Genomic DNA, 26,276 nt, shown 5'->3' on the forward strand with positions numbered 1-26,276 from the left:
GTTTTATAGATGCACCTTGGGAATTTGGAAACAGGCTGCTCATGTAGTAAAATAGAGAAGTGTGGGAAGAAGAAGAAAAACTGTAGGACCTACCAGAAGTCAGATCTAGTATTGTTCAGTTGTGATAATGGCCTCTACTAGTTGGAAATTTTGCCCCTTCACTTATGTTCCTTCTATCAAATTACCAAGGATTTGTCTGTTTATGCCTTTATCACTATTAGTAAACCAGATTTACTCATGGTTGTCCAGAATTTCTAGTTCTTATTTTTCCTAGAGAATTGGTACTATGCAATAGGTAATGTTGAATTCATTTCCCCCAGTTAGTGTCCTCCCCCCACCTTTTCACCCACCTTGTAGCTCAGGATTGACAAGTAGTGAAATTGTAAAAGGAGCGGGCAGAAAGAAATGAGCAGAAAGAGAACCTCATTTCCATGTACAAATAGCATACTTAATTTGATTATAAGACATTTACTCCAAGTGTTAATATTGTGTGGTATCCTAAAACAATATTTTAAAAGAGATTTTGTGCTTTACACTAAGAATAGCATTACATTAGAGTTGTTGCAAAAATGACAAACTAATCCTCTTCCCAATAACTTGAGTAAATTTGGCAGGTTCCAGAGATGTGCAAGTAAAATAATATGGCCATACTTAACTTGGTGCTGATATTTCTAAAATGTGATTGCATTGGAATTTTGAATGTATACACATGCACACACACTTACATGTATATGCATAAATATGAAGATTTTAAAGAAAAACCAGAACCTAAAACCTGGAGTTTTATCTCTAAGCATCTGTTAAAATTGACAATTCAGTAAATCAGTGTCCAGCATAATGCAGTTTATTTGATGAGGATTTGTGAAGCAAGTATCACCAGTATAATTTGTACATAGTATTGTAGCAAAACTATGATTTTTTTTCTGTTTTGCAGAAAGAATTAAACACACTATGTTAATGGAAGCTGCCTTTCTAATTCTGAATCTTAAAATTATTTATTGATTAGTTGTGTGTTGTTGTTTTTTGAGAAAGAAGTATTAATTTTTTTGTTCCACTTGTTGATGCATTCATTGGTTGATTCTTGTATGTGCCCTGACCACAAATCGAACTTGCAATCTTGGCATATCAGGATGGACGATGCTCTAATCAACTGAGCTACCTGGCTAGGGCCCTCTAATTCTGAGTCTTTAGATGGCCTTTTCTCTTTTTAGTGATACGTGCTTCTCTGGTCCACACTCTATAGAAGGCGTTTGATTATTTTGTGTATAATTTTCATAAGTAATCACTCCCTTATACTCTCTCTGTCCCCTCCAAAATAAACATTAGAATTGGAGGCATACAAACACGGGGTGTAAGAGGGGAGTGGAGAATAAGGAGGATTTTGTCCCCCTCGGGACATTTGGCAGTTTTTGGATACATTGTTGGTTGTCACTCCTCAGGGTAGGGTGCTGCTGGCATCTAATTGGTAGGCCAGAGATGCTGCTAAATATCTTATAATACACAAATCACTCCCTTACAACAAAGAATTATTTTGCTCAAAATGTCAATATTGCCCAACTTGTAAGATCTGAAAACCAAGCCCACAATTGATACTTTTTCTATGTATTAGGATATTACTAGTTAAACTGGTCATGAAACTCTAATAAGACCTTTGAGCACTATATATTTGTCATGTGTTTTAAGTGAAAAATGCCACTTTAAACATTTGTTCTTTTCCTGTTCTTCTATTCGGTTCTTAGCTTTTGCCCAGTTTTGTCTTTCTCTCTTTTTTTTTTTTTTACAGTGGCATAGATACTTTCAGAGAGCTTACGTTTTACAATAATCCACATGTTCAACACCCACAGAATTGTCAAAGGACTGCATGCAGCTACTTACTGAATGCCAGGATTGCCTGCATTGTCTGTTGTAGGACTTCTGTAGTCACTAAATTATCAGTCCCCATACAGTACATCACAGGAAGTTGGCAGATACAATGATCCATCTGTTATCACACCCATCAAGTGCATTGGCTCAGAGGGAAACTGCTGCAGATTGGAGCTCAGTGTGTGAGAGAAGTAGTAAGATTCCAAGATGCTTATCATTCTTTCCAGAAAGTCCTTTCTGGCCTTTTGATGAGATTGATTTGCTCATTTCTAAAACTGGCTTTCAGTTTAGCTATTATTACGTTTTTATTAATATTTTCAGAAAAACTAGACATATTATCAAAGATACTTTTTTTTTCTGAGAAAGAGGTTTCAGAATATCATTTCCCCTCCTCCCCAGGGATATTCTTGGTCAGATTGTCATAGAAATGAGCAGTGGAAAATTGAAACTGCACAATCTGGGGAGTTTTATTTTTAAAATAGTTGTTCTTAACTGAAACAAGTATGAAACGTTTTTATATTATTCCAATGTGGCAAAGAGTTTTTAGTTTTTTCCCCTTCAAAGTTGAACAGTGTGATCAGCTTCAAAGAAGGAGGGTGTGATTTTCATAGTTTATACAAAATGCCTAGGTAGTTGCTTGTGAGTTTAAGTAACCCATTTGTTTCCTGGAAAGTCTGAGCTATTTAATGATACCAAGATCACTTATAGTCTCTGAGATCTTTCAGACAAAAGCATTGATGCTGTGCTCAATGGTGCTTTGAAGTTTTGGCGACTACCCTGGAGGTAAATGGGGAACTGCTGATGCTTCCTATCTTGTGAATAGTCTTATTTATACAGGGTTTCCCTTGGCAAGGCATAATGTCTGGTTTGGGGAGGCAAAAATCCACTTCCAAATTACTGTCTGTGTATAATATGTCTTTGACTTAATTTAAGTTCACCTTCAAAAGGGCAAAATAGTTAGAGAAAAAATTAAACAGGACAGTGTATGACTAATTGAAAGAAGAGGCCTTGTTTTTTTCCAGACTGAAGATACAAAATGAATATGAATAGTGAATAGTTGCTTAATCAATTCAAAAGAGCCATTGTTTCTTTTTTTTCTCTATTTACCTTAATTTTTAAGCATTGCTGATGAAAATAGGATTTTTAGTAATTTAGTACAGAATATATATACTATTTGGGTTATCCCCAATTAGATAAAATACATCTTTTAAATTTGCCTCTCAAATTAAGAATTTATCACTGATTCTCATATATCTAGGTATACTTGATTTAAAAATCAATTTCTTTTAAAAATTTTTTTGAGAGTCACAAAAATTGGATGTCCATGAATAGGCCAGAGATAGTTGAGAATAATTATATTGAAGCTGATATTCCAGGAAGTAAACAATATAAAATTGCTAAAACCTACATAGAAATGATTCTACAATATTTTTCTACAAATTTTTTTTTTTTTTTTTTTTTTTTTTTTATGTTTTGCTCTGCCTTCCTCAACACCTAAAGAAAATAGGTTTTCCTGGGCCTTTGTAGATGTGGCTTCAGATAACTACATAGAGACTTTGGCTAACTGTACCTAATAGAATGGAACAAATAACACATTTACCATATCTTATTATTTGTTTATACACATTATATATCAATGTAAAATGGGAATTTAACCACTTAATGTTACTCCATAATTATGTAACTTTATTTTGTTATTCCAAATTTGATGAACATGACTAATAGTCATTAAAAATTAGAGGACATTGTGAATTTAAAGCAATGAAAAGGCCTCATCAGTAATAATAACAACATGCTATAGAATTGATAACTAGAACAGTTATACTAGGTAAGATAAAGAGTTAATTCAGTTTTTAAATGTTGTTTATTGGGGTGGAAGTTTTATAATTTAGAATTGTCTGATTTTAACACACAAAGCCCATGGCTCACTTTATGACAGTAACTGCTTTAAATTGTGATAGTTTATTGTCATTATTGTAAGGCATTTTAATTTAATATATTTTTCTTGATCTTTCCCTCAAGAATTTTCCTCATTAGTCATTCTAATCTTGCTAATTATCATAGGTTCAAATAAGATCTTATTTTCATGACATCTTTCATCTGTACTTGTTTCTGCAGAAATGTTTTTGTGCTTTAATTATGACCCTATTTGGTTTCCATGGAAACAATATCAAATCACAACTTTGAGAATGTGTACAACTTTCCTTACATTATCAGTAGGGAAAAAACTATGTCTTTTATAGAAATGTCTATTTTGCATTGTGTCAGAATTCTTAGACTCCATACTATATCATGCTACCATGTGCTGTATAACTCTCTTGTCTTAAAAGTTTAACATTAAATTGTCTTTACATGGTAGGTTGCTTTTTGCTCCACTTTGAATGTTTTCCCTTGTGGAAGGCTCTCTGCAGTATAGTAAGCACACAAGTATTGCCATTCTCCTCCTGCATCTGGAGGTGGCATTTTTCAGTGTGGGTGAAAAGACAGGTAGTAAACAAATACTTTGATATGGTCCTGTGCTCCAAAGCAATTGATAAGAAAGTAAGTGACTGGGAAAGGGCTACTTTAGTTAGGGAAAGCCTCTGGGAGGAGATGACATTTGAATTGAGACCTGGGACTAATCCAGCCAGATGCAGGGAAACAAGGGCAAAAGCCTTGAGCTCACTTTGTTGGAGAAACAGAAATAAGGCCAATGCTGCTGAAACTGTGTGTGTGTGTGTGTGTGTGTGTGTGTGTGTGTGTATGTATTTCAAATCAGGTTGTGTCTGTGTAAATAACTGATCTTCATTTCCCAGAATATTTAAAGTTTTCAAAATTGAATTGTGTTAATGCAGAGGAATCTAGTAGTTTTGAAACACACCTATATGAACTAAAAATGTTGGCAGTGTTGGAATATTTAGGTCATTTATAAATTTTTTGCTTTGAGTTGGAAACTGCTTAGCTTGTTAAAAGTTTTGGATAAAGACAACTTTTTTCCTGGAAATGTTTCAATTTAAAGTATTGAGAATAGTTTATTGCTTTCCAATACGTTGTTTAAAAAAACAAACAAACAAACAGACAAATTATTTTTAAAGACTTGAAGGGAGAATTAGACATTCTGGCTTTAAAAAGTAAAAAATAATAAATATGTGATTTTTCTAAGTACCAGATTAATATAATAGAAATTCATGTGTGAACCAAGTAGTCATTTATTACTAAGAATTCATTTCAGTTAAATTTTTAACAACAATTTTTGTAATGACATGTTTGATATTGATTTTGTATTTTTCATACAGACAGCAGGGAAAGCTTATAGAAGTAACTTTTGATTAGTTTTGGGGAGTCATGCTTTTTATACAGTACAAAAGACCAAAATAAGAGAGGGAGACCCAGGCACTTTTAGAGTAGAAAGTATAGATGTTATCCTCTGTAATAAGACTTGTTACTTTAATCTAAATGATAAAATTTTAAACTTGTGTAATTCTAATGTAGTGTGGTACATGTCTAACTTCTCCTCAAAGCACACTGTGTTTGATTGAATGCACATGAGAGCTCACTGGTGCATCTGTAGACACATGAAAGCTAGGTTGTAGGTTTCCTAATTTCTAACCTGGTGTGGTAGCACAGGTGAGAAAACTCTTAACACCCAACAGCTACTAGTAAAACTTGTCCAAGCATTTTTCTATTTATCAACTCTTGTTCCCTCTACATAACCATTTTTAAAAAAAGCTATTTTAGGTCTCAGAGTTTGTGAGCCAGACCTAACCTTTTTCTATTATTTGTTTATTTGGTCCTTTACTAATTTAACAGAATTTCCCATGTGCAAATTGTTTTGCTAGTTTTGTAGCACATTCTTAATATAAAATATAATAATGTTATATAGAAAGTTTAAAGAAAGAGACTAACCATTTTAAAAATGTTTAACTATACAGTCTGCTAACCTTCAAAAATACTTTCAGTTATTTTGGTTTAACTATAATCTTTCAATTCCTGGCATTCATCTACCTAATAAAAAAGTAACATGCTAATTGACCGTACCTTCGCGACATCCACCAGCCAATCAGGAATGAGTATGCAAGTTACTCCAACAAATATGGAAGGTTAATTTGCATAAGCAGGCATCAAGCGGCTGGGGGGCGGGGCGGGACGCTTGTGTCGTCGCCATGGTGATGACGTAGGCATTCCGCACCACCCCAGCTGCTCCAGGCCTCTGGGCAGCGTGGGAAGGTGGAAAGGCGGCGGCTCCGGCCAGAGTGAAGGTGATGCTGGCAGCCAGGGGAAGGAAGGCCCATTCTTGCACGAATCTTCATGCATCGGGCCTCTAGTATATATGTATTTAAACACATTTATTTTCCTGTTGACTACCAAACTCACCATAAACAACCACCCAAACCTATATAATAAAACCCTAATATGCAAATAGATCGAATGGTGGAACAACAGGTCACTATGATGTGCACTGACCACCAGGGGGCAAATGCTCAACGCAGGAGCTGACACCCTGGTGGTCAGTGCGCTCCCACACGGGGAGTGCCACTCAGCCAGAAGCCAGGCTCACGTCTGGTGAGTACAGCGCTGGTGGCAGGAACCTTTCCCGCCTCCATGGCAGCACTAAGGACCCCTCGGAGGATGTCCACCTGCAGACATCCCCCAAGGGGTCCCAGACTGTGAGAGGGAGCAGGCTGGGCTGAGGGGGGACATGCGCCCCCCCCTCAAGTGCACCAATGTCATGCACCACACCTCTAGTAACACATATGCATGAAGCCACAAAAGACTGCAACTGGTATATGGAGAAGTGGTTTACTTTTCAGAATCCCATAAGAAAATTAACGCTACATGTTGTCAATATAATGTGGCTTGTGCTCCCCCCCCCCCCCCCCCCCCCCAGTTTAAGTTAGAGCTTTTATATTTACAAACGAAACCTTTGCCAGGTGTAGTGATTGATGGAAGTTGGGTTAAATGATAGACTGATATAAAATAATTGCCCTAACCTGTTTGGCTCAGTGGCTAGAGCATCACCCTGTGGACTGAAAGGTCCCAGGTTCGATTCTGGTCAAGGGCATCTACCTTGGTTGCGGGCACATCCCCAGTAGGAGGTGTGCAGGAGGCAGCTGATTGATGTTTCTAACTCTCTATCCCTCTCCCTTCCTCTCTGTAAAAAATCAATAAAATATATATATTAAAAAATAAATAAAATAATTGTATATTCCTGTTTTTAATCAAAATTACATTTTTTTTACTGTTTTATTTAAGATAGAAAGTGGGCCTTCTCTTTTTACCTAGCATTTTATGTAAAGGGAAACAAATTTGTAGGAAAGGTAGATAACGGAAAAAGTGGAGAGGATAAATTGTTTTGTAGTTAAAGTAAGATAATAGAAAAAGAGGATGGCATTGAATTTGTAGTCCCATGGAGAAAGAAGTGGAGAAAGAGTAGGTCATTAAAAATTATGGCTAAAATTAAGATAAAAACATTCTGTAATTTTTACCTCCTAAGAATTGGATGTATAGAATGAGATTTGCTTAATAAGGATCTAGTCTATTTGCCATAGATAGTCTAGCTTAAATGCAGGCTGAGATACCCATTAGGTCTCAAGGACATGGCACTGAGCCTCGTCTAGAGAAACCTTTGTGTACGAAATCTTCATAGTACCGTAGTCATCTTTCTCTCTCTCGCTCGCAGATGTTATTTTTGCTACATTTGCTATTCTAACCTGCAGTTAAAAAAATAATTACTGTGTCAGTATGACTGGCAGCTCATATAGGAAAAATATGTTGTCTCTTAATCAAAGGTGATTACAGTTTTTTCCTGTCTATAAATGCGCTTGTTGTGTAACGAGAATGCATTAGTCTCAGACTGATGTACGAAATGAAAGGCAGCAAGAAGCAGCACCATTGTTATCACTCCAGGCGTGTCTAATGAATCGTGTTTCCATGTTCTCTCGGTCACGCCGTAGAGTGCCCTCAGCCAGGGCTAAGCCTCCTGTAAAATGGCCTTTTAGATTATTGTAGCAAGAACAGAAATGCTGGATGAGTGGGGCTGGGGAGAGAATACCAACAAGACAGCTGCATTTCAAACAGTTACAGCTGCAAGGATTACTCACTATAATAGCAGTGACAGTCAACTGTTTGAGCTTTAGTGTAAAAGGCAATTTGGGGACTTGTCCTGTCAGAATTTTAGTAGCAATCTGGGGACGTGTGTGTATGTGCACACGCACATGTGGGCATGTGTGTATATTTCAAATCAGGTTGTGTCTGAAGAGTGGAAAGGAAATATTTTTTATTTTTGCTGTTCAACTGTGTCAATGTTGAAATCAATAGTGAGTTATCCTGATGAAAGTCATTGTCTTAGAGGAAGTTTATAAAATGTTTATTTTGTAGAATTGATGGACTTAAGTATAACTGTTCTAACTGAACCACATACTGGGTTTACTTTTTGTTAATTTAATTTTATCTTGGGATTCCTGTCCTAATCTTTCTTTCTTGTCGTTTTGCATGTCGCGTATAGTTTTAAAGCATATAGTTGTTTAATAAATAATAGTAGCCTTATTTTAAAAATCTTTCAAATATGATGCATGCTTATAGAGGAAATGAATGTTCATTGAAGAATACCTGGGAAATACATGGGTAAAGAAAAGTAATTGTTCAAACAACCTAAGAAACTTAATTTTAATGGCTGTTCGTCTAGGTCTTTATTTGTTTATGCTTACTATATAACAAAATTAAGAGTATGTTAATAGCTTTAAAGTGTAAAAAAGTAATAATTATCTAAAAATCTTTAAAAGCAGTAGCAAATGGGGCAAATTTCGTCCTTAGAAGTCAGTAACAGCCATTGTGCAAGTTTTCTTTTTCACTGTGTAGCTATTAAAGTAACATTATAGCCTGACATTTTTCTGTGGCACTTGTCTTTTGAAGGTCTTGTTTCATTTATCTAGAAATTTAGTTTTATGGTCTCCTTCAATTTTAAAGTTTAGTGGCTTTACATGGAGTCCTATGATCCATTGAAATGCTAACTTGGGTCATGTCTCAACTGTTACAATGCTGCCTGGAAACCATCATTAAAATTCTGGTTATCTTGTAACTGGCAGAGAACTCATGCTGTCAGATTCCTGAGTAAGATATTATACTGTTAAGATTTGAGTCACAATTCTGTTTCTATATGATGAATATTATTAGTGTTCATAATCATTTAAAGTTGCAAATAGGTCAAAACAAATGAAGCATTTTGATATACATCTTCTCATTTGATGAATTGACATTGGGAAAGTTAAAATCCACTTTCAACATAGATTTGTGAAGTGATGCTAAATATTCTATACCCACAAGCTATTCAAGAAAGCCAGAGCTCTAAGTGAGTTGAATTTGATATAAGTAATAAGCCCATTTAGTTATTAATGACTTCAAATATAGATTTTACAAGCCAATCGATGGTGGTGTAGCTGTGATTAATCAATAGTGTTGTATGTAATTGGATTTTTTATGGGTTAATGCTATTTTTCAGAATTAATATAGCATTATGCTACTTTGTTACAATTTTTGTAAGTCAATTTTAAGAAAACAGATACTTAAAAATTCTCTATATATTTATCTTTATTTCATTTGATGCAACCCATAAAATAAATTGATGTTTTCTTATAATGTCTTCATAGAGTAATTCTTAGGTAGTACATTTAATAATTAAGAACTATTTTAAAAAACTGGTCTGATTATATTGCAGATAAAGGTGAAAACAAAGGCAGCGGGGCAAATTGGTGTCAGGGCTGCTCTGTCTTTAGCAGTTTGTCACTGAAATTTAACTGGAAAACAATATTGTTTCATGGGCCTTGCTTTAATCTATTTGTATTTCTGGAGTTTGAAGCAAAATTTGATTTTCAGTAATTTTAATGGCTGAATAAGGAGTGCCATCCCTGAAAGTGCTTCTCCCCTCTACCCCCCCCCCCCCCCCCCAATATTTGCAATAGCCAATGCGGTTACTGAACTCAATGTTCCGGATAATAGGTTTCATTAATTTTGATGCCTGAGGTAAAAAAGCAGTAGGTGGGAGTAAGAAATGTTTTTGATGTCTAGACCTTCATTTCAGCTGTTGCTGCAATATGATACATTAAAAGGAAATATGTATCATAGCTCAGAGGAAATATGTATTCTTTGAAAGTAATTCTACTTTTAAACTGTGTAAGTCAGGGTGACCTGAATTCTAAAAGGATGAGCTTGAATTTCTTCAAGGTTTCACAACCTTTATGCTCCTTCCCACCCTATTCCATTCTCCTTCCTCCCATTTTTCCCCTTCAAGTAAAGTGTGCCAGTTTCATTTGCCCAATTGGAAGAGATATCTTTCCAAGATCTCTGCTGGGAAACACAAAATCATTGAAGTATATGCTGCTTTGATATTTTGCCATATTGACTTTTTTCCTGACACTTTCATATGGTTTTTCTTTCAGAATACTTATTCTGCAAGGAGCATGCTTTGCAAAGTTGATAGTTTTGTATTATGATTTGTGAGGACTTGGAAAAATAATTTGGGCACTGAGCAATAATTACTGCTATTTAAATTTTCATTTCTTCTGCTAAAACTTTTATGTCGTACTTTCGCAATTTAAATATTTGATTCTGGATTACTATTTTTAAAAAGGTTGAATAACAGCAATTAAAAATATTCTGATTATAGCTTTTACAATACAAATGAGATAACATTTCTCTTTGTAAATAGGCAGCTGTCGCAGTGCTTAGTTTCATTTTTCAGTTTCAGTGGGGCCGTCATAGACAACAAACAGTAGGAGAAGGTTTTAACTTAGGAATTCTTTGCTTTAGCTGATTCTTGCCACTCATTATGGTATACATATTTTAGGTCTCTTGGTGCTTTTTCTTCTGAGCCTATTAACAAAATTTTAGAAAAATTATCTTCTATTATATGTACATAGATTTATGAATATAGTCTATAGAGATAGTCTTCTTGCAACTTTATAATCTGAAGTAATAAGGATTTAAGTTGAAACTTGGAAGATCAAAAGAATTAGAAAGGCTTAAAAAAATGGAGATAGTATATATACCCTGGGGAGATTGTAGGTTTCATAAAGACAGGTGCCAGCACCTGCTGGTCTCATCACCTTTTTGGCAGTTGCTTTTCTACTCAGTCCACCTTGGAAGGGAAATAGGGGATTAAGTAGTAAATGCATCTTATGTCATTTGTAGAAACAACCCTTAACCTAGACTAACTACTTTCTGGACCTCCCCCCTCTCTTCCCTAATCCTAAAGGATACTTTCTGAAGAATCTCATATCAAATAAATGAAGTACTGGCTTAAATTTTACCTTGGGAGTAGGATGTCTCAAATAAATTAGTTTTAAAAGCTATTATGTGATTTTTCTCTGACTTTCCTATGGAGCTGTACAAATAGATTGCAGAAGCAATTTCAATTTTGTTTAACTTTTGAAAAGGTTACTTGCAGCTATTAGAAAACATTAATTTAAAGTGCAAATGGTGGATCCAAAGGGTAATTTAACTTCAGTGTTGAAAGTTGCTTTTCTAGTCAGTAATAAGAGTAAAAGGAGGGGGGTGAGGTGAGTTAACACTAACCCTATGGAGATGTATGATTTCATGGAAGGAACATGGGTGTTAGAGTCAGAAAACTTGGGTTTGAATCTCTTCTTTGCCATGAATCCACTTAACTAGATATAAGGATTTTTTAGGTTGAAGCTAATACAAATGAAATTTGAAAAGTATGTGTACACATAATATCGGGTCAACTACACTTGTTATGAGTATTTGAAATGTCCTAATCACTGTAGCTATGAAAATAAACTCCCTTGATGAGTTTAAATAATGGAATAATTCATATGTTTACTATTTCTAAAAGTAGATATAAAATCCATTTAGCCGTTGAGTGTAGTAGCTATGTTTAACTCTAGATTCTTTTTAAAAAAATATTTTTATTTCAGAGAGGAAGGGAAAGGGAGCGAGAGATAGAAACATCAGTGATGAGAAAGAATCATTGATCGGCTCCCTCCTGCACGCCCCCTACTGGGGATCGAGCCTGAAACCCAGGCATGTGCCCTTGATTGGAATCAAACCCGGGACCCTTCAGTACACAGGCCAACGCTCTATCCACTGAGGCAAACTGGCCAGGGCGACTATATTCTTGAACTGAGTTGTGTAACTTTGGGCAAGTTTAAGATTTTTAAGCCTTAGTTTTCTCATTTATATAATGGAGTTTAGAATGCGCTGTATTCGTCAGAATTCTTAGTTGCAAACTAACAAAAGGAGTTGCTTAAAAGAATTGTTCACAGAACTCTTTGGCACTTCTAGGGTCAGTGCTGCATAACTGGCTTTTGATGAGAAACTAGCGCTATCACCAAGCACAAGATGCTGTGTACCTACACTACTTTAGCAGCAAACTTTATCTTTCAGCCTCTACTTTCAGTGCACACAGAAAGACCTCTGTCCTTCCACTCCCTTTGTGTCACTAGATCCAGAGTTAGAGATGTGTGCAGTAGCATCTAGTGAAATTGAGGATGTATATCCTTGTCCACATTGCAGGAAGGTGTGGAAGAGACAGAATCAGTATCTTCAGCTCCTGTTAGGGGTGACCTGCCATCTTTGACTCCAACCAGAATTCACGAAGTAGCTAATTCCCAGTGACAGGAAGAAGTCAGATGCTGAGTGGCTAAAGTGAATGTCACATGTCCTTCACTCTGACTCATAGTGTTGTAGTGGAAAGTGCTGTCCCACAGATTTCCCATGTCCCTTTGTTATCAACCCCTCCCACCATTCCAATACCTGGATACCTTTGCGAGCAGTTTTTATGACTTTAAGTTTGCGCTTGCAAGAATGTCATATGAATGATTCACATAGCATGTGGCTTTTTGAGTAAGGCTTTTTTTCACTGAGCATACAATGTTTGATTGTATCACTAGTTCCTTTTTGTATATAGTATTCCATTGTATGGATTTTCTACTGTTCATCCTTTCTTCAATTGAGGGATATTTGGATGGTTTCCAGTTTGGGGCAATTATGATAACAATAATGATAAATATTTGTTAGTGTTTCATGTGAACGTAAGTTTCTTATTCTACTTAAATATATGCCTAAGAGGGATATTGCTGGGCTGTATGGGCAAGTTTAGAAAATCTGGCAAAGTCAACCTTTCCAAAGTGGTTGTACTATTTTTGTATTCCCATCAGAAGTATATGCCAGTTCCAGTTATTTTGTATGCTCACTGGTATTTTCAGTTTTTCTTTTAAGCCAGTTTAATGGGTGATAACTCATTGTGATTTCAATTTGCATTTCCATGATGACTAGTGATGTTTTGAGCATCTTTTCATGTTTTTATTTGCCATTCATATATGTTCTATGGCCAAGTGTTCAAATCGTTGGACCATTTTTTAAAACTGCCTTTTTTTCTTAGTGTTGAATTTTGAGATTTTTAAGAAAAATCAAAAATAGCATATTATGAATACAGGTCCTTTAAAGTAACATAACTTATTCATGTTTTTTGAAGAGCAGAGTTCTTCAGTTGATGAAGCCCTATTTAATTGTTTTTGCCTTATGGATCATGTTTTGGTGTCACATCTAAGAAATCTTTGCTTAAACTAAACTTATAAAAAGTTTCTTCTATATTTTCAAAATTTTAGTTTCACATTTCGTTTTATAATCCATTATGAGTTAAATTTATATATGGTGTGCAGTAGGGTTTGAGGCTTTTTTTTGGTATAGGGATATTTACTAATTCCAGTACCATTTGTTGAAAAGACTTCCGACCACGGAACTGCCTTTGCACCTTGTTGAAAATCAGTGACCATATCCTTGTGGGTCTGTTTCTAGACTCTCTATTTTGTTCTATTGATCTATATATCCTTTCTCTTATACCACACTGTCTTGTCTATTCTAGCTTTATAGTAAATCTGGAAATCAGGTGGTACAAGTCCTTCAACTGTATTTTATAACATTGTTTTTATAACATAGTTTCTTTGCCTTTTTTTTCTTTCACTTAAATATGTAGACTGAGCTTGTCTATTTCTATAAAATACCCTGCAGAGAATTTGATCGGAATTCAGTTGACTCTAGATTGTTTTGGGAAAAATTGACATCACAACAATAATGATTTTCCTAGACCATGATGAATACATGCCTCTGCATTTATTTGTTTTTTATTTTTTTCATTAATATTACAGTTTTCAGCATATAGATCTTGAACATTATTTGTAAGGTTTATATCTAGGGATTTCTTGTTTTTTGGTACTGTTGTAAATGGTACTTAAAATTTGTTAACTTCTAATAATTTATTTAGGTATATAGAAATATGATTGTTTTGTGTCTATTGATCTAGTATTTTATAATCTAGCTAAACTCACTTTTAAGTTTAATAGCTTCTTTTGTTGATTCTTTAGGATTTTCTGATAGTCATGTCTTCTGTGCATAGAGTTTTATTTCTTCCATTCCAATCACTGTACCCGTATCATTTTTTCTTGCCTTATCTATACTAATAAAAGGGTAATATGCTAATTAGACCAGGAGACCTTCCGGACATCCTTCTGGACAAAGCCATGGTGGTGGGGCTGAGGCAGAGGTAGTTAGGGGTGATCAAGCCAGCAGGGGAGGGCAGTTGGGGGTGATCAGGCTGGCAGGGGAGGGCAGTTGGGGGCAAGCAGGCTGGCAGGAGGGGCAGTTGGGGGCGAGCAGGCTGGCGGAGGCAGGGAGCCAGTTGGGGGAGAGCAGGCTGGCAAGGGGGGGCAGTTGGGGGCGATCAGGCCAGCGGGGGGGAGGGGGCAGTTGGGGGCAATCTGACCAGCAGAGGGGGCAGTTGGGGGCAAGCAGGTCGGCAGGGGGCGGTAGTTGGGGGCGAGCAGGCCAGCATGGGGGGCAGTTGAGGGCGATCAGGCCAGCGGGGGGGGGCAGTTGGGGGCGATCAGGCCGGGGGGGGGCAGTTGGGGGCAAGCAGGCCAACAGGGGGGCAGTTGGGGGTGAGCAGGCCTGTGGGGGGCAGTTGGGGGCGAGCAGGCTGGTGGGGGGGGACAGTTGGGGGTCAGCAGGCTGGCAGGGGGTGGGCATTTGGGGACAATCAGGCTGGCAAGCAGAGTGGTTAGGGACGAACAGGCAGGCAGGCAGGTGAGTGGTTAGGAGCCAGCGATCCCAGATTGCGAGAGGGATGTCCGACTGCCAGTTTAGGCCAGATCCGGGACATCCCCCAAGGGGTCCCAGATTGGAGAGGTTGCAGGCTGGGCTGAGGGACACCCCGCCCCCCCCACCCCCCCACCCCCGTGCACGAATTTCGGGCCACTAATTACTAGTATATTGGCTGAAATTTCCACTGTAAGTGGAATAGGAGTGATGAAAGCAGACATCCTTGCTTGGACCCAGGATCGAACCCACAACCTAGACATGTACCCTGATTGGGAGTTGAACCTGCAACCTTTGGTGCACGGGTCAACGCTCCAACCAACTGAGCCACCTGGCTTATTATTCTATTTTAAAGTATGTTTGATGATTTTAATTTTAAAAGGTTTTTTAAAAATGTGCAGAATGGGTGTTACCAACTTGGAAACAACTGGGCACTCATTTTACAAATGCTGCATCACCAATACTTTGGCACAAAAGACTATTACGTAGAGAAACACGGACACCAGTGACTAAGTTGAGTGATTCATAAGAGCTGGACTTTGAATGTTGATGAAGTATTGGCAATTTTAATCTTATTTCTTTGAATATATTATTTGTTTTATGTACAACAGTAATTAAAAATATCTCAGTTTAAGCTCTTTAAATAATTACAAATTTAAAATTCTAAGTGTTAAGTACCATGTTATAGTTTAATTGGCAGCTTCATTCCACCCTTCTACTCTTAGTGACCTATAAAATAATAATACTTCTTAAAATTGATGATGTTTCAGAATCAGTGAAACACATTGGGAAAGCAAAGAAAAGCAATTACTATGGGATGTTTCTTTTATTGAAATGTTAGTTGTCTTTCTTACCTAGGAAAAGCTTTACCCAAAAGATAAATGTGTGAGAACAGATTCATGACCCCTTCAGAGAATTGTAAAAAAACTTTGGGATGCTTTGTCTTGAACAGAGACAATCTGTTGCTAGGAGGAATGTTTGTTTATTTGTTGTATTTTATTTTCATTTCTGTAGTTATACATAAGAGAAAATGTTTCCGCCAGAGGTTGTTTTGGGAAAATTTGGTAAATCATGATGAGCCATATAGGCAGGAAAATAGTTTTCTGACATATGAGGACAAAAAATATTTTATGTCGTTTTATCATTAAAAAAAAAAGTCCTATAAATAAAACCCATGAATGTAAATACACTTCTTCAAATTCTACCGGATTGGAGAATATGGAGATGCATTTTAAGGTGCCAATTAGAGTGATAAAAGCATTAAAGATGTATTGTGGATTTAACCTGTGTTTTAATTCTGTCAGAATTTTCACTGGTGAATGCTTTTGTCAAGATAACAACAAAAAGGGACAGAAAATTTTCTTCTACAAATGTCGTTTTCATCCTTCCAATTTTTCGCAATCTTGAACTAATACAATTTGAAAGAAAATTAGCTATCTTCTCTAGGGCGTTTTATATATATATACACATATATACTTTAATATATTTTATTGATTTTTTTTTTTTAACAGAGGAAGGGAGAGGGATAGTTAGAAACATCGATGAGCTGCCTCCTGCACACCCCCTACTGGGGATGTGCCTGCAACCAAGGTACATGCCCTTGACCGGAATCGAACCTGGGACTCTTCAGTCCACAGGCTGATGCTCTATCCACTGAGCCAAACCGGTTAGGGCTTATATATTTTTACTAGAGGCCCGGTGCACGAAATATGTGAATGGGGGAGGGGGCAGGGGGTGTCCCTCAGCCCAGCCTGAACCCTCTCCAATATCGGACCCCTCAAGGGATGTCCGACTGCCCGTTTAGGCCCGATCCTGGTAGGATCAGGCCTAAACGGGCAGTCGGACATCCCTCTCACAATCCAGGACTGCTGGCTTCCAACTGCTCGCCTGCCTGCCTTCCTGATTTCCCCTAACCGCTTCTGCCTGCCAGCCAGATGACCCCCTAACCACTTCCCTGCCAGCCTGATTGATGCCTAACTGCTCCCCTGCCAGCCTGTTTGCCCCTAACTGCCCTCCCCTGCAGGCCTGGTCACCCCTAACTGCCTCCCCTGCAGGCCTAGTCACCCCTAACTGCCCTCCCCTGCAGGCCTAGTCCCCCCCAACTGCCCTACCCTGAAGGTCCGGTTGCCCCCAACTTCCCTCCTCTGCCGGCCTGGACCCCCCCCAACTGCCCTACCTTGAAGGCCCGGTTGCCCCCAACTTCCCTCCTCTGCCAGCCTGGTCACCCCTAACTGCCCTCCTCTGCAGGCTTGATCTTCCCCAACTGCCCTCCCTTGCAGGCCTGGTCCCTCCCAATTGCCCTCCCCTGCTGGCCTGATCACCCACAACTGCCCTCCCCTGCTGGCCATCTTGTGTCCACAAGGGGGCAGGATCTTTGACCACATGGGGGCAGCCATCTTGTGTGTTAGAGTAATGGGCAATTTGCATATTACTCTTTTATTAGATAGGATAGAGGCCTGGTGCATGGGTGGGGGCCAGCTGGTTTGCCCTGAAGGGTGTCCCAGATCAGGGTGGGGGTTTCCTTGGGGTGTGGGGCGGCCTGGGCGAGGGGCCTGTGGTGGTTTGCAGGCTGGCCACACCCCTCGGCGACCCAAGCGGAGGCCCTGGTATCTGGGATTTATCTTCTACAATTGAAACTTTGTAGCCTGGAGCGAAGCCAAGCCTCCTGCTTGCTCCGTGGCAGCAGCCATTTCTGTTGGGATTTATTTATCTTCTATAATTGAAACTTTGTAGCCTTAAATTGAAGCCTGGGCCGGCCAGGGTGTGTGGAAAGCTTGGCTTCCTCCATCGCCGGGGGCAACCCTAGCCTCCTGCTCTCTCTCTCTAGCTCCATGGCTGCCACCATTTCTGTTGGGATTTATCTTCTATAATTGAAACTTTGTAGCCTTGAGTGGAGGCCTTGGCTGGCCAGGGTGTGCGGAAAGCTTGGCTTCCTCCATCGTTGGGGAAACCCAAGCCTCCTTCCTGCTCACTCAGTGGCCGCAGCTATCTTGGTTGAGGTTAATTTGCATATCCACTCTTGATTGGCTAGTGGGTGTAGCGGAGTGATGGTTAATTTGCATATTACTCTTTTATTAGATAGGATATATGGAAAGATGTTAGGAATGCATAGGCAATGTTAATCTGTTTGATTCTCTTGGTGTTAGAGTTACTTGTGGCTCAATGTTATAATATATTTCAAAGGCAAGTATTATTTCTCCAAATGTCAAACATTCATGCAATTAGGAGTTCAGTGTGGTGAGCGTCTGGGATGGGGGGTGGATGCAGACTAGAGGGGTCAATGTAGAAAAAAGGGGGACATTTATAATACTTTCAACAATTAAGATTAAAAAAATAAAATCTTTAAAAAAGAAATTATGAGTTTGGAAATAAATTGATGTTATATTAAGATTTAGTTTTCTGACATTCTCCCTAAAATCATGTCCTTAAAATCCTATTCAGATACTGCCTTCAAAACATTTAAAATTTTTATGTAACTCTGACATTATTGGGTATTTTTTCCTTTTGATTTTTCCTGTGAAAATATATATAATATATTCAGTATTCATCCATTTAAATAACTTTAAATGGAACTCTAACAGAATTAGTCTTTTTGACACTACAAAGTAGAAAGATTGATTTGAGAATTACAAACGATTTTAAACTCGGGATAAACAAGTTTTTTAAAAATATATACTTTTATTGATTTGAGAGAGAGAGAGAGAGAGAGAGAGAGAGAGAGAGAGAGAGAGAGAGAGAGAAACATCAATGATGAGAGAGAATCATTGATCAGCTGCCTCCTGCACGCCCCCTACTAGGGATTGAGCCCGCAGCCCTGGCATGTGCCCTTGACTGGAATCGAAACCCGGACCTTTCAGTACGCAGGCCAACGCTCTGTCCACTGAGTCAAACTGGGTAGGGTGGAATAAGCAGGTTTGAAAGACTTTTATGGGAGAGGGATTGTACCATGCCTATATTTCAAAGACTTTAAAATCTAAACATATATTTTCTTCTGTATTTTGTATTTTATAACTTTGGTTAAGTTCTTCCTTTCTCTATTTAAGTGTGAGAGAGTTTATTTATATTTACTTACTCACTTTGCTTTAGAAAAATGGTTTTATAGTTTGTTTTTATTTGGATGCCCTGCTTACTGTTTTTTTTTTTTTTTTTTCCCAGTTGTGGAAGAAGGACTCTGGGAAAATGGCCTTTCCTATGAATGTCGGACGCTACTCTTCAAAGCAATCCACAATCTGTTAGAAAGGTAAGAGAAGGAACAGCATCAAGGTGATTTTGAGAAACCCAAGTATAATGCTAGATACTTAGAGGGTTTCCTGTAGTTCTCAAAATGCTTTTATGCACAATTTTATAAAAATAGAATTATATAACTCTCTTGTGTGTTTTTTTATATTGATATAATTTCAAAGTTAGAGAATTTTCAGGAGACAAATAATTCCCATATATCTTCTTACACAGATTCACCAGTTTTTGTTTGCCCAGTTTGCTTGATAATTAATGTGGCTGCTTGTCCTAAACAACCCCCCATCCCTGCCCGTGTGTATGTATTTAAAAAATTTTCCCTGAACCACTTTCGAGTCATTTGCATACCTGAGGTGGTTCTAAGTATTTAGGTGTACATTTCCTAAGAACAAGGATATCCTCTCATATAAACATAGTACAATTATGAAAATTAAGAAATTTAACATTGATAAAATGCCATTATCTAATCTGTAGTTCAGTTCAGATGTTATCAGTTGTCCCAGTTATGTTCTATATAGCTTAACCCCCGTTCCCCCAAGATCCAATCCATGATCATACATTATATTTGGTTTACATGTCTCTTTAAATCTAGAAGAGTTCCTTAGCCTTTCTTTTCTTTCTTGACATTGAAATTTTGAATTTATTCAGGCCAAATGTTTCATATAAAGTTCCTCAATTTGAGATAGTTTCCTGATGATTATGTTATGCTACTGGGTAGGAATACCATACAAGTGATATTGTGTTCTTCTCAGTGTAGGAGGTCCATGATTTCAGTATTCTATTTTTAATATTAATATTGTTGATCACTTGTTTGAGGTGGCATTTTGTAGTTTTCTCCACTGTAAATTAGTAAGTACTTATTAACTACTAGAGGCCCAGTGCATGATTAAATCATGCACGTGTAGGGTCCCCTAGGCCTAACCTGCCATCCTGGTGCCTGTCCGCTGGTGCACCAAGCCTTTCTGAAAGGCCTGGTGTGAGCTCCCACGCTTTCGCTTTCGATCGCGGGGGAGCTGGGTGCCTGTCCGCTGGTGCACCAGGCCTTTCAGAAGCCTCCGGCGCAGGGGAGGCTTCTGAAAGGCCTGGTGCTGGAGTGGACAGGCACCCAGCTCCCCCCGCTTTTGATGGTCCGCAGCTGGACGTGGGCTCACTGCCCCAGAGGCCCCTTCTGTGCCGCAGCACAGCCATAGCCCAATCAGCGCCCCCCCCCCCCCCCCGCCACCCCGAGTCCCGCCCCCCCCGCGCCTCCTGGCCAATCGTGGGCATAGCGAAGGTACGGTCAATTTGCATATTTGTCTATTATTAGGTAGGATGATCTTTATTTTAAGAGCTCAATAAATGGTTAACTGCTGTTAATATTAGCTGATAGAAGTATTGATACCACTATTTTTAGAGTTGGGCACAACTTTAAAAGCCAACCTGTTTACCCAGGTAATTTTGGTATCTCATTCTATAATATCCTTTCTATGTGGTCATCTGTTCTTTCCTTGAATACTTCTGGTTATGTGAGCACAGTTTCTCAAAGAAGGGCTTTTCATCTTTAGAGAGCACTCATTGTTAGAAAGTCTTTCTTAAGCTCAGCAAAAATCTGTCTCCCTGTAACTTTTATTTCTTTATCTTAATTCTTTTCTTTGGTGATCATATATAATTCATCCAATTCTACTTCCATGTGGTCCTTATTCTATAACAATTGAATCCTCCACCTTTTCTTCAGCCTTCCAGGTATTTCTCTAGTCAGTTCCATTCTCTTCATTTTGGTTGCCACTGGCCTACTTTTAAGATACCATGTGTTTCATGAAATATTGCAGTGATCTCTTTTACCAACCATGTTAGGCTCAGTTATGCTTCAGTAACAAAAGACATGAAAGATCTTACCTTTATAACAATTGAGATTTCTTTCTTTTTCTCTTTTTTTAAAACATATTTCTATTGATTTCAGAGAGGAAGGGAGGGGAAAGGAGAGAGACATAGAAATATCAATGAGAGAGAATCATTGATTGTCTTCCTCCTGCATGCTCCCTACTGGGGATGAGTCCACAACCTGTGCATGTGCCCTGACCAGGAATTGAACCCTGACCTCCTGGTTCAAGGGTTGACTCTCAACCACTGAGCCACACTAGCTGGACGAAGTTTATTTCTTGCTTGTGCTGCTGCCCATTGTGAGTCCTTTACTGCAGCACTCTCTTGCAGGCAGGAATCTGCTGATGAGGCAGCCCTTTCAAAGACTTGCTGGGCTGTTTTGCAGAGGCAGTGGTAAAATACGTAATAGCTCATCGAAAGCTCTGGTCAAAAGTGGGATATGTCATTTCTGCTCACATTTTACTGACCAAGATATTTACCACCGAAGTCAAATGGATGAGAAAGTAAAATCCATTAGTAGAGGGTGCCAAAGTCACATGGCCAAACTTGATGTCAGTGAGAGAAGGCGGGATAGCACACGTTTGGGAAGAGGATACAATCTACCATACCTGTCAGTTGAGGTCTTCTCCCTTCTAATAATCTATCCTCCAATCAGGTGCTGGTTATATTATTTAAACACAGATATGTTTCTAAAACACAATTATGGATGTATTTATACATGTTTTTAAAAACTGAGCAATAGTGGCTTCTTTGGGTATTTTCTTCATTTGTGATTTAGAATTTCAATATTTGAATATTTAGGCCTTCCAACTTCTATAATTTTAGATCATGCTTATTTTTTCTTTCTTCTGAGAAAGTAACTGTGTTTCCTATTTTCTTAATGATCGATTATCCCTTTTTGGAAAGATGCCCAGAATAATAAGAGATCATTAATTTGGTTTTTACTTATATAGATTCTCTGCTAATTTGACCTGATTCTCCTTCCCCCTTCCTTCCTAAGTTTTTAGAATAAAACATAAGCTGATTTTGATGGAAAGGTATTATTTCCCCTCAAACATGCAAATCATTGCTTTGCACACAATAGAAGATTACATGGGTCTTTTGAAGCTGTTTTGCTCTATCCTGTCCATACTTACTTAGGGAGACTTTAATCTGTGGGTATTTGACGTTTCTAAATATAATGGCTCTTCAGGGTAGTCCACTGGTGCTGCTTTCCTAATGGATTGTCAGCATATTCACCCTCGGTAGTTTAAAACACAGCTGTAAAATTGCCTTTGGCTCAGAGCCTCTTGATTCGCCAGAGATGCTGTTTAGAGTGAAGATATTCATTTGGAAAAGTAGAGTTAGAAATACATGAATATTGGAATTATAATTATGATGACATATTTGTAAATTACTAGCTTTTAATGTCCTGTGGTATTGTGATCCAATAGAGGTGATCATCAGAGGGTAAATGAGCATTGTCCTTGGATGTGTTGGGTCAAGGATTTCAAAATGGTAAATATATGGGGTGGGCAAAGTATGTTTGCAGTTGTTAATACAACTAAATAATACAATAATTAGTGAATAATAATACAAGAATAAACTGTGTTTTGCATACTTACAACTGTAAACTTACTTTTGCCCATCCCTGTATTCATTAGAGCACAGTGGTAGGTTCAGCCCTAACCCAGGATCAAGCCCCCAACCCAGGCATATGCCCTGACTGGGAATTGAACTGTGACCTCCTGCTCAACCACTGAGCCACGCTAGCCAGGCACTATAACTTCTTGATAACCTAAAGTGCAGTTTGGTTGAGAGTGTGGTAGAGGAAAACTATATTTGGACTTTTTAATCTATGAAAACTGTCATACTTATAATTTCATAATTTGAGGGACACAAAAGAACCCAAAGTTTGTTGTGGCTCCTTTCTAACCCTCCTAACTGTCCCATCTGGGAAATGGCTTGTGGAGTTAGGCTGTGGCCGCTGCTGTGGCACCTGTAATCCAATATGTTGTCTGCTCATGGCTTTAGGATTAGAGCTTGGAGCATGCCAACTTTGGAGTCAAGTTGCTTGTGTAGTTAATTATTTAGAGCCATATGGCAACAAACACACACACACACCCCACCCTGATATCATTTTCATTTTCAGCAGCTGTGTTTTTTTTCTTCGTGAAACAGTGAATTTTGAGCGGTAGTAGGGAACTAGGAATTATTTCTAAAGAGAAATGCTTTCCTAGGACTGTTGATTGAAGAACACTTTATAAATCTTGCAAGTGATCTTGCAAGATAATATTATACTACCTTACAGAATTTTGTCATATCTTCACAGTAAGGAAATTTTGAAAATCTCAGTGATAAGGAAACATTTTGACAGTTTAATTGCTGATGTTTTTTATTTCCAATGATGTATGCCATTTGTGATTATTGATGCAATGACTTCCTAATTTATTATTGAAACTATAAAAATAATTTTTGATGTAATTATCATAGGTGCCTAATGGATAAGAACTTCGTTAGGATTGGGAAATGGTTTGTTCGACCGTATGAAAAGGATGAAAAGCCAGTCAACAAAAGGTGAGTGTTTAGAATGCTCGTGGTTTTTTTGTTGCTTTTGCTTGACTACAACTATCTTTGGGGAAGAGGTGGGTGGGAGAAGCAGCTTATTTGTTTACTTTCTAATAATGCTAGTAGTTTATATGTACTACAGTAGATTTCTGGATCACATTTTATTAAACACTTCATTATAAAATTTCTGGGGAATATTAAAAATTGAACTATAAAGATGATTATCACTATTGCCTATGTGTAAGCTCCTTATTACCACACTATTTAGAATTGAAATATTTTATTTTGTTATTTGTATTATTCTTTATTTTTCTTCTTTAAAGTATTATATGGCATAACCTTTAAAAATAGTCAAATGAATTTAAATGGTGACAAATTTACAGGATTGATGCCCCTTAATCAACACATCCTTAATAATTGTCAAACAAGGACTGTGAATTACTTCTAAACAGTGCTAAACTTTTAACCATTAAAGGCAGTCCTTGATACTAAACAAAAATGGAGGCTTAGATTAATCAAACCAGAACCAATAAACAAAACACTCAAAATCAAATATTTACCCACTTACCTCTGAACAAAGGATAGATTTAATTAGAATCATAAGTTGATGGTGATTATTTCATTTCTGAAGAGCAGGGTACACAATCTTTATTCTTTTTTATTTTATTTTTTTACTGCCATACTTGTTCTAAGCTAAGAGTCCCAATTCCTGGCTATATAGGTAAGAGTTCTTGAAGCCTTTTATGGTAGCTCTAAGGTTAAATCTTTTGGGTAGTTTGCCAGAATTTTGACTGTCAACTCTTTCCTCTTTTGGAACCTTTACTTTCTTAATTTCCTACCAGAGATTCAATTAGCAGGCTTTATGTCTAAAGCTTTGATGAAGTGGTTGTGGAATCTGCTCATTAACCAAATCTGATTTATGAAAATTTGGTTTCTTTTTTCAAATCTGATAAAATAGGGACTGGCTGCTGCCCCCTCCACCCACCCCCGCCCCAGCATTTCCTCAAATCACCATGAAGTTCCTTGAAATATTTTTCCTCCTTTACTTTAGTACATTTAAAATTCTTTAGGATTTATTTAAGAAGTATATTTAAATAGAATGTAGTAGTTATTATGTATATCAGAGTTTGTCAGGAAAGAATAATGATACTTTTAGAAAGGTGCCGGTATGTATGGGTGTATGAAAGTGTGATTCTATTTACAGATGCTTTGATTGAGGAAGAGGAATTTTTTATTTTATTTATTTTGATTTGGTCTGACCAATGCATATGTTCTGAGGACATAATTAGTCTTTGCATTTTCCCTCAACTTTCTGAATGGTTAAAGTTGTGGCTTTTAATGTTGGTGAGTCTAAATGGTTAACTGTGGAATTGCTTTAGCACAAGGATCTCTATACCATTCTTAGTATGGCTCACTATGCTTAGTGTGCATCCCCACAGCTGCTCACTGGTGAGTTAACTGAGCCAGTCCTAAATGTGTGATGATGTGACAGCAATTTGAGGGATGAAGAGGAAAAGTAGAAATAAAATAATGATTGAAAGAGGAGCAATTCAAAAATACATATTTTAATTTTTTTTTAGTGCTTTCAGAAAGGAAGGGAGAGAGAGATAGAACCATCAATGATGAGAGAGAATCATTGGCTGCTACCTGCACACCCCACACTGGGGATCAGGTCGCAATCCAGGCATATGCCCTATCAGGAATTGAACCGTGATCTCCTGGCTCATAGGTCGATGCTCAACCACTGAGCACACCGTCTGGGCAGCAATTTGTATTTTAATAGTTAAAAAATAATGTGTAAAAGTCAAATGTAGTTATGAATCTATTTTATATAGAGTTTATATACCTTCACACTTAATTTAGATCCCAAAAGTCTTCCTAACTTTAGCCAACCAATAGATGTAAATAATTCTGAGAAATGTAATGGAATTATTTTATTATATTTAGATTCTATGCTCATGATTGAATGTGGAATTTTTTTGTAGTGTAGAAATGTTAATGATATTTTTATTGGGATAATATTAATAAAATTGCATAAATTTTAGGTGTACTTTACAATTGTATATCTGTTTACTCTATTGCATGTTCACCACCGAAAGTCTAGTTTCTGTTATCCTACATTTGGCCGCTTTTATCCATTTTGCCCCCCTCTACTCCCCTAAATGTTAATGATTTTGAAAAAAAATTTTAAAACACATTAACAGAAAAATTTAAAACCGAAGATTGAATTTGAACAGTTGGCATTTGCTGTTATAAAACTTTATTAAGTGTAACTACTTTTCCACTTTTATTTGCTGAGTGCTAATAGAGCTTCTTGGTGGATGTTGACAGAAGATCTCAGTGGTTAAGTCATTTTAGGTGGATAGAGTGACACTGTGGAGAAGGACATTTAGAATGATAAGATTTGGGATCACATTCTATACCTTTCTTTACAAGTTATTTGCCTTTGGGTAAGGTGTTTAGTTTTTCCTGGGCTGAACATTTGTTTTTTGCTGTTATCGAGTAGCAGTTACTATCTTAGGAGAATTTGCTGCCCAGTGCTAAACAAATTGTATGCACAAATTATTATTTTTAGGAATACTCTTATTTGATGCCATTAGGTACAAATAAAAGGAATGTATTTTAAAGAATAGTACTCTATGTATAAAGTATAGTAATACTAACATTTAATTTTGTTCAAT

General features: G+C 37.6%; 1 protein-coding gene across 2 annotated transcripts in view; it reads left to right on the forward strand.

Annotated features, from left to right (window-relative positions):
• The window catches only part of MED13L (mediator complex subunit 13L), a 275,922-nt gene that overhangs the window by 129,835 nt on the left and 119,811 nt on the right, over positions 1 to 26,276 (forward strand). For both annotated transcript variants that reach the window (XM_079762667.1, XM_079762668.1), the window contains exons 3-4: positions 19,108 to 19,192; positions 23,521 to 23,604. In XM_079762667.1, coding sequence (XP_079618793.1) covers positions 19,108 to 19,192; positions 23,521 to 23,604 — 169 coding nt within the window. The remainder of the gene's footprint in view (positions 1 to 19,107; positions 19,193 to 23,520; positions 23,605 to 26,276) is intronic.

This window comes from Cnephaeus nilssonii, assembly GCF_951640355.1.
Source record: "Cnephaeus nilssonii genome assembly, chromosome: 22".
NCBI lineage: Eukaryota > Metazoa > Chordata > Mammalia > Chiroptera > Vespertilionidae > Cnephaeus > Cnephaeus nilssonii.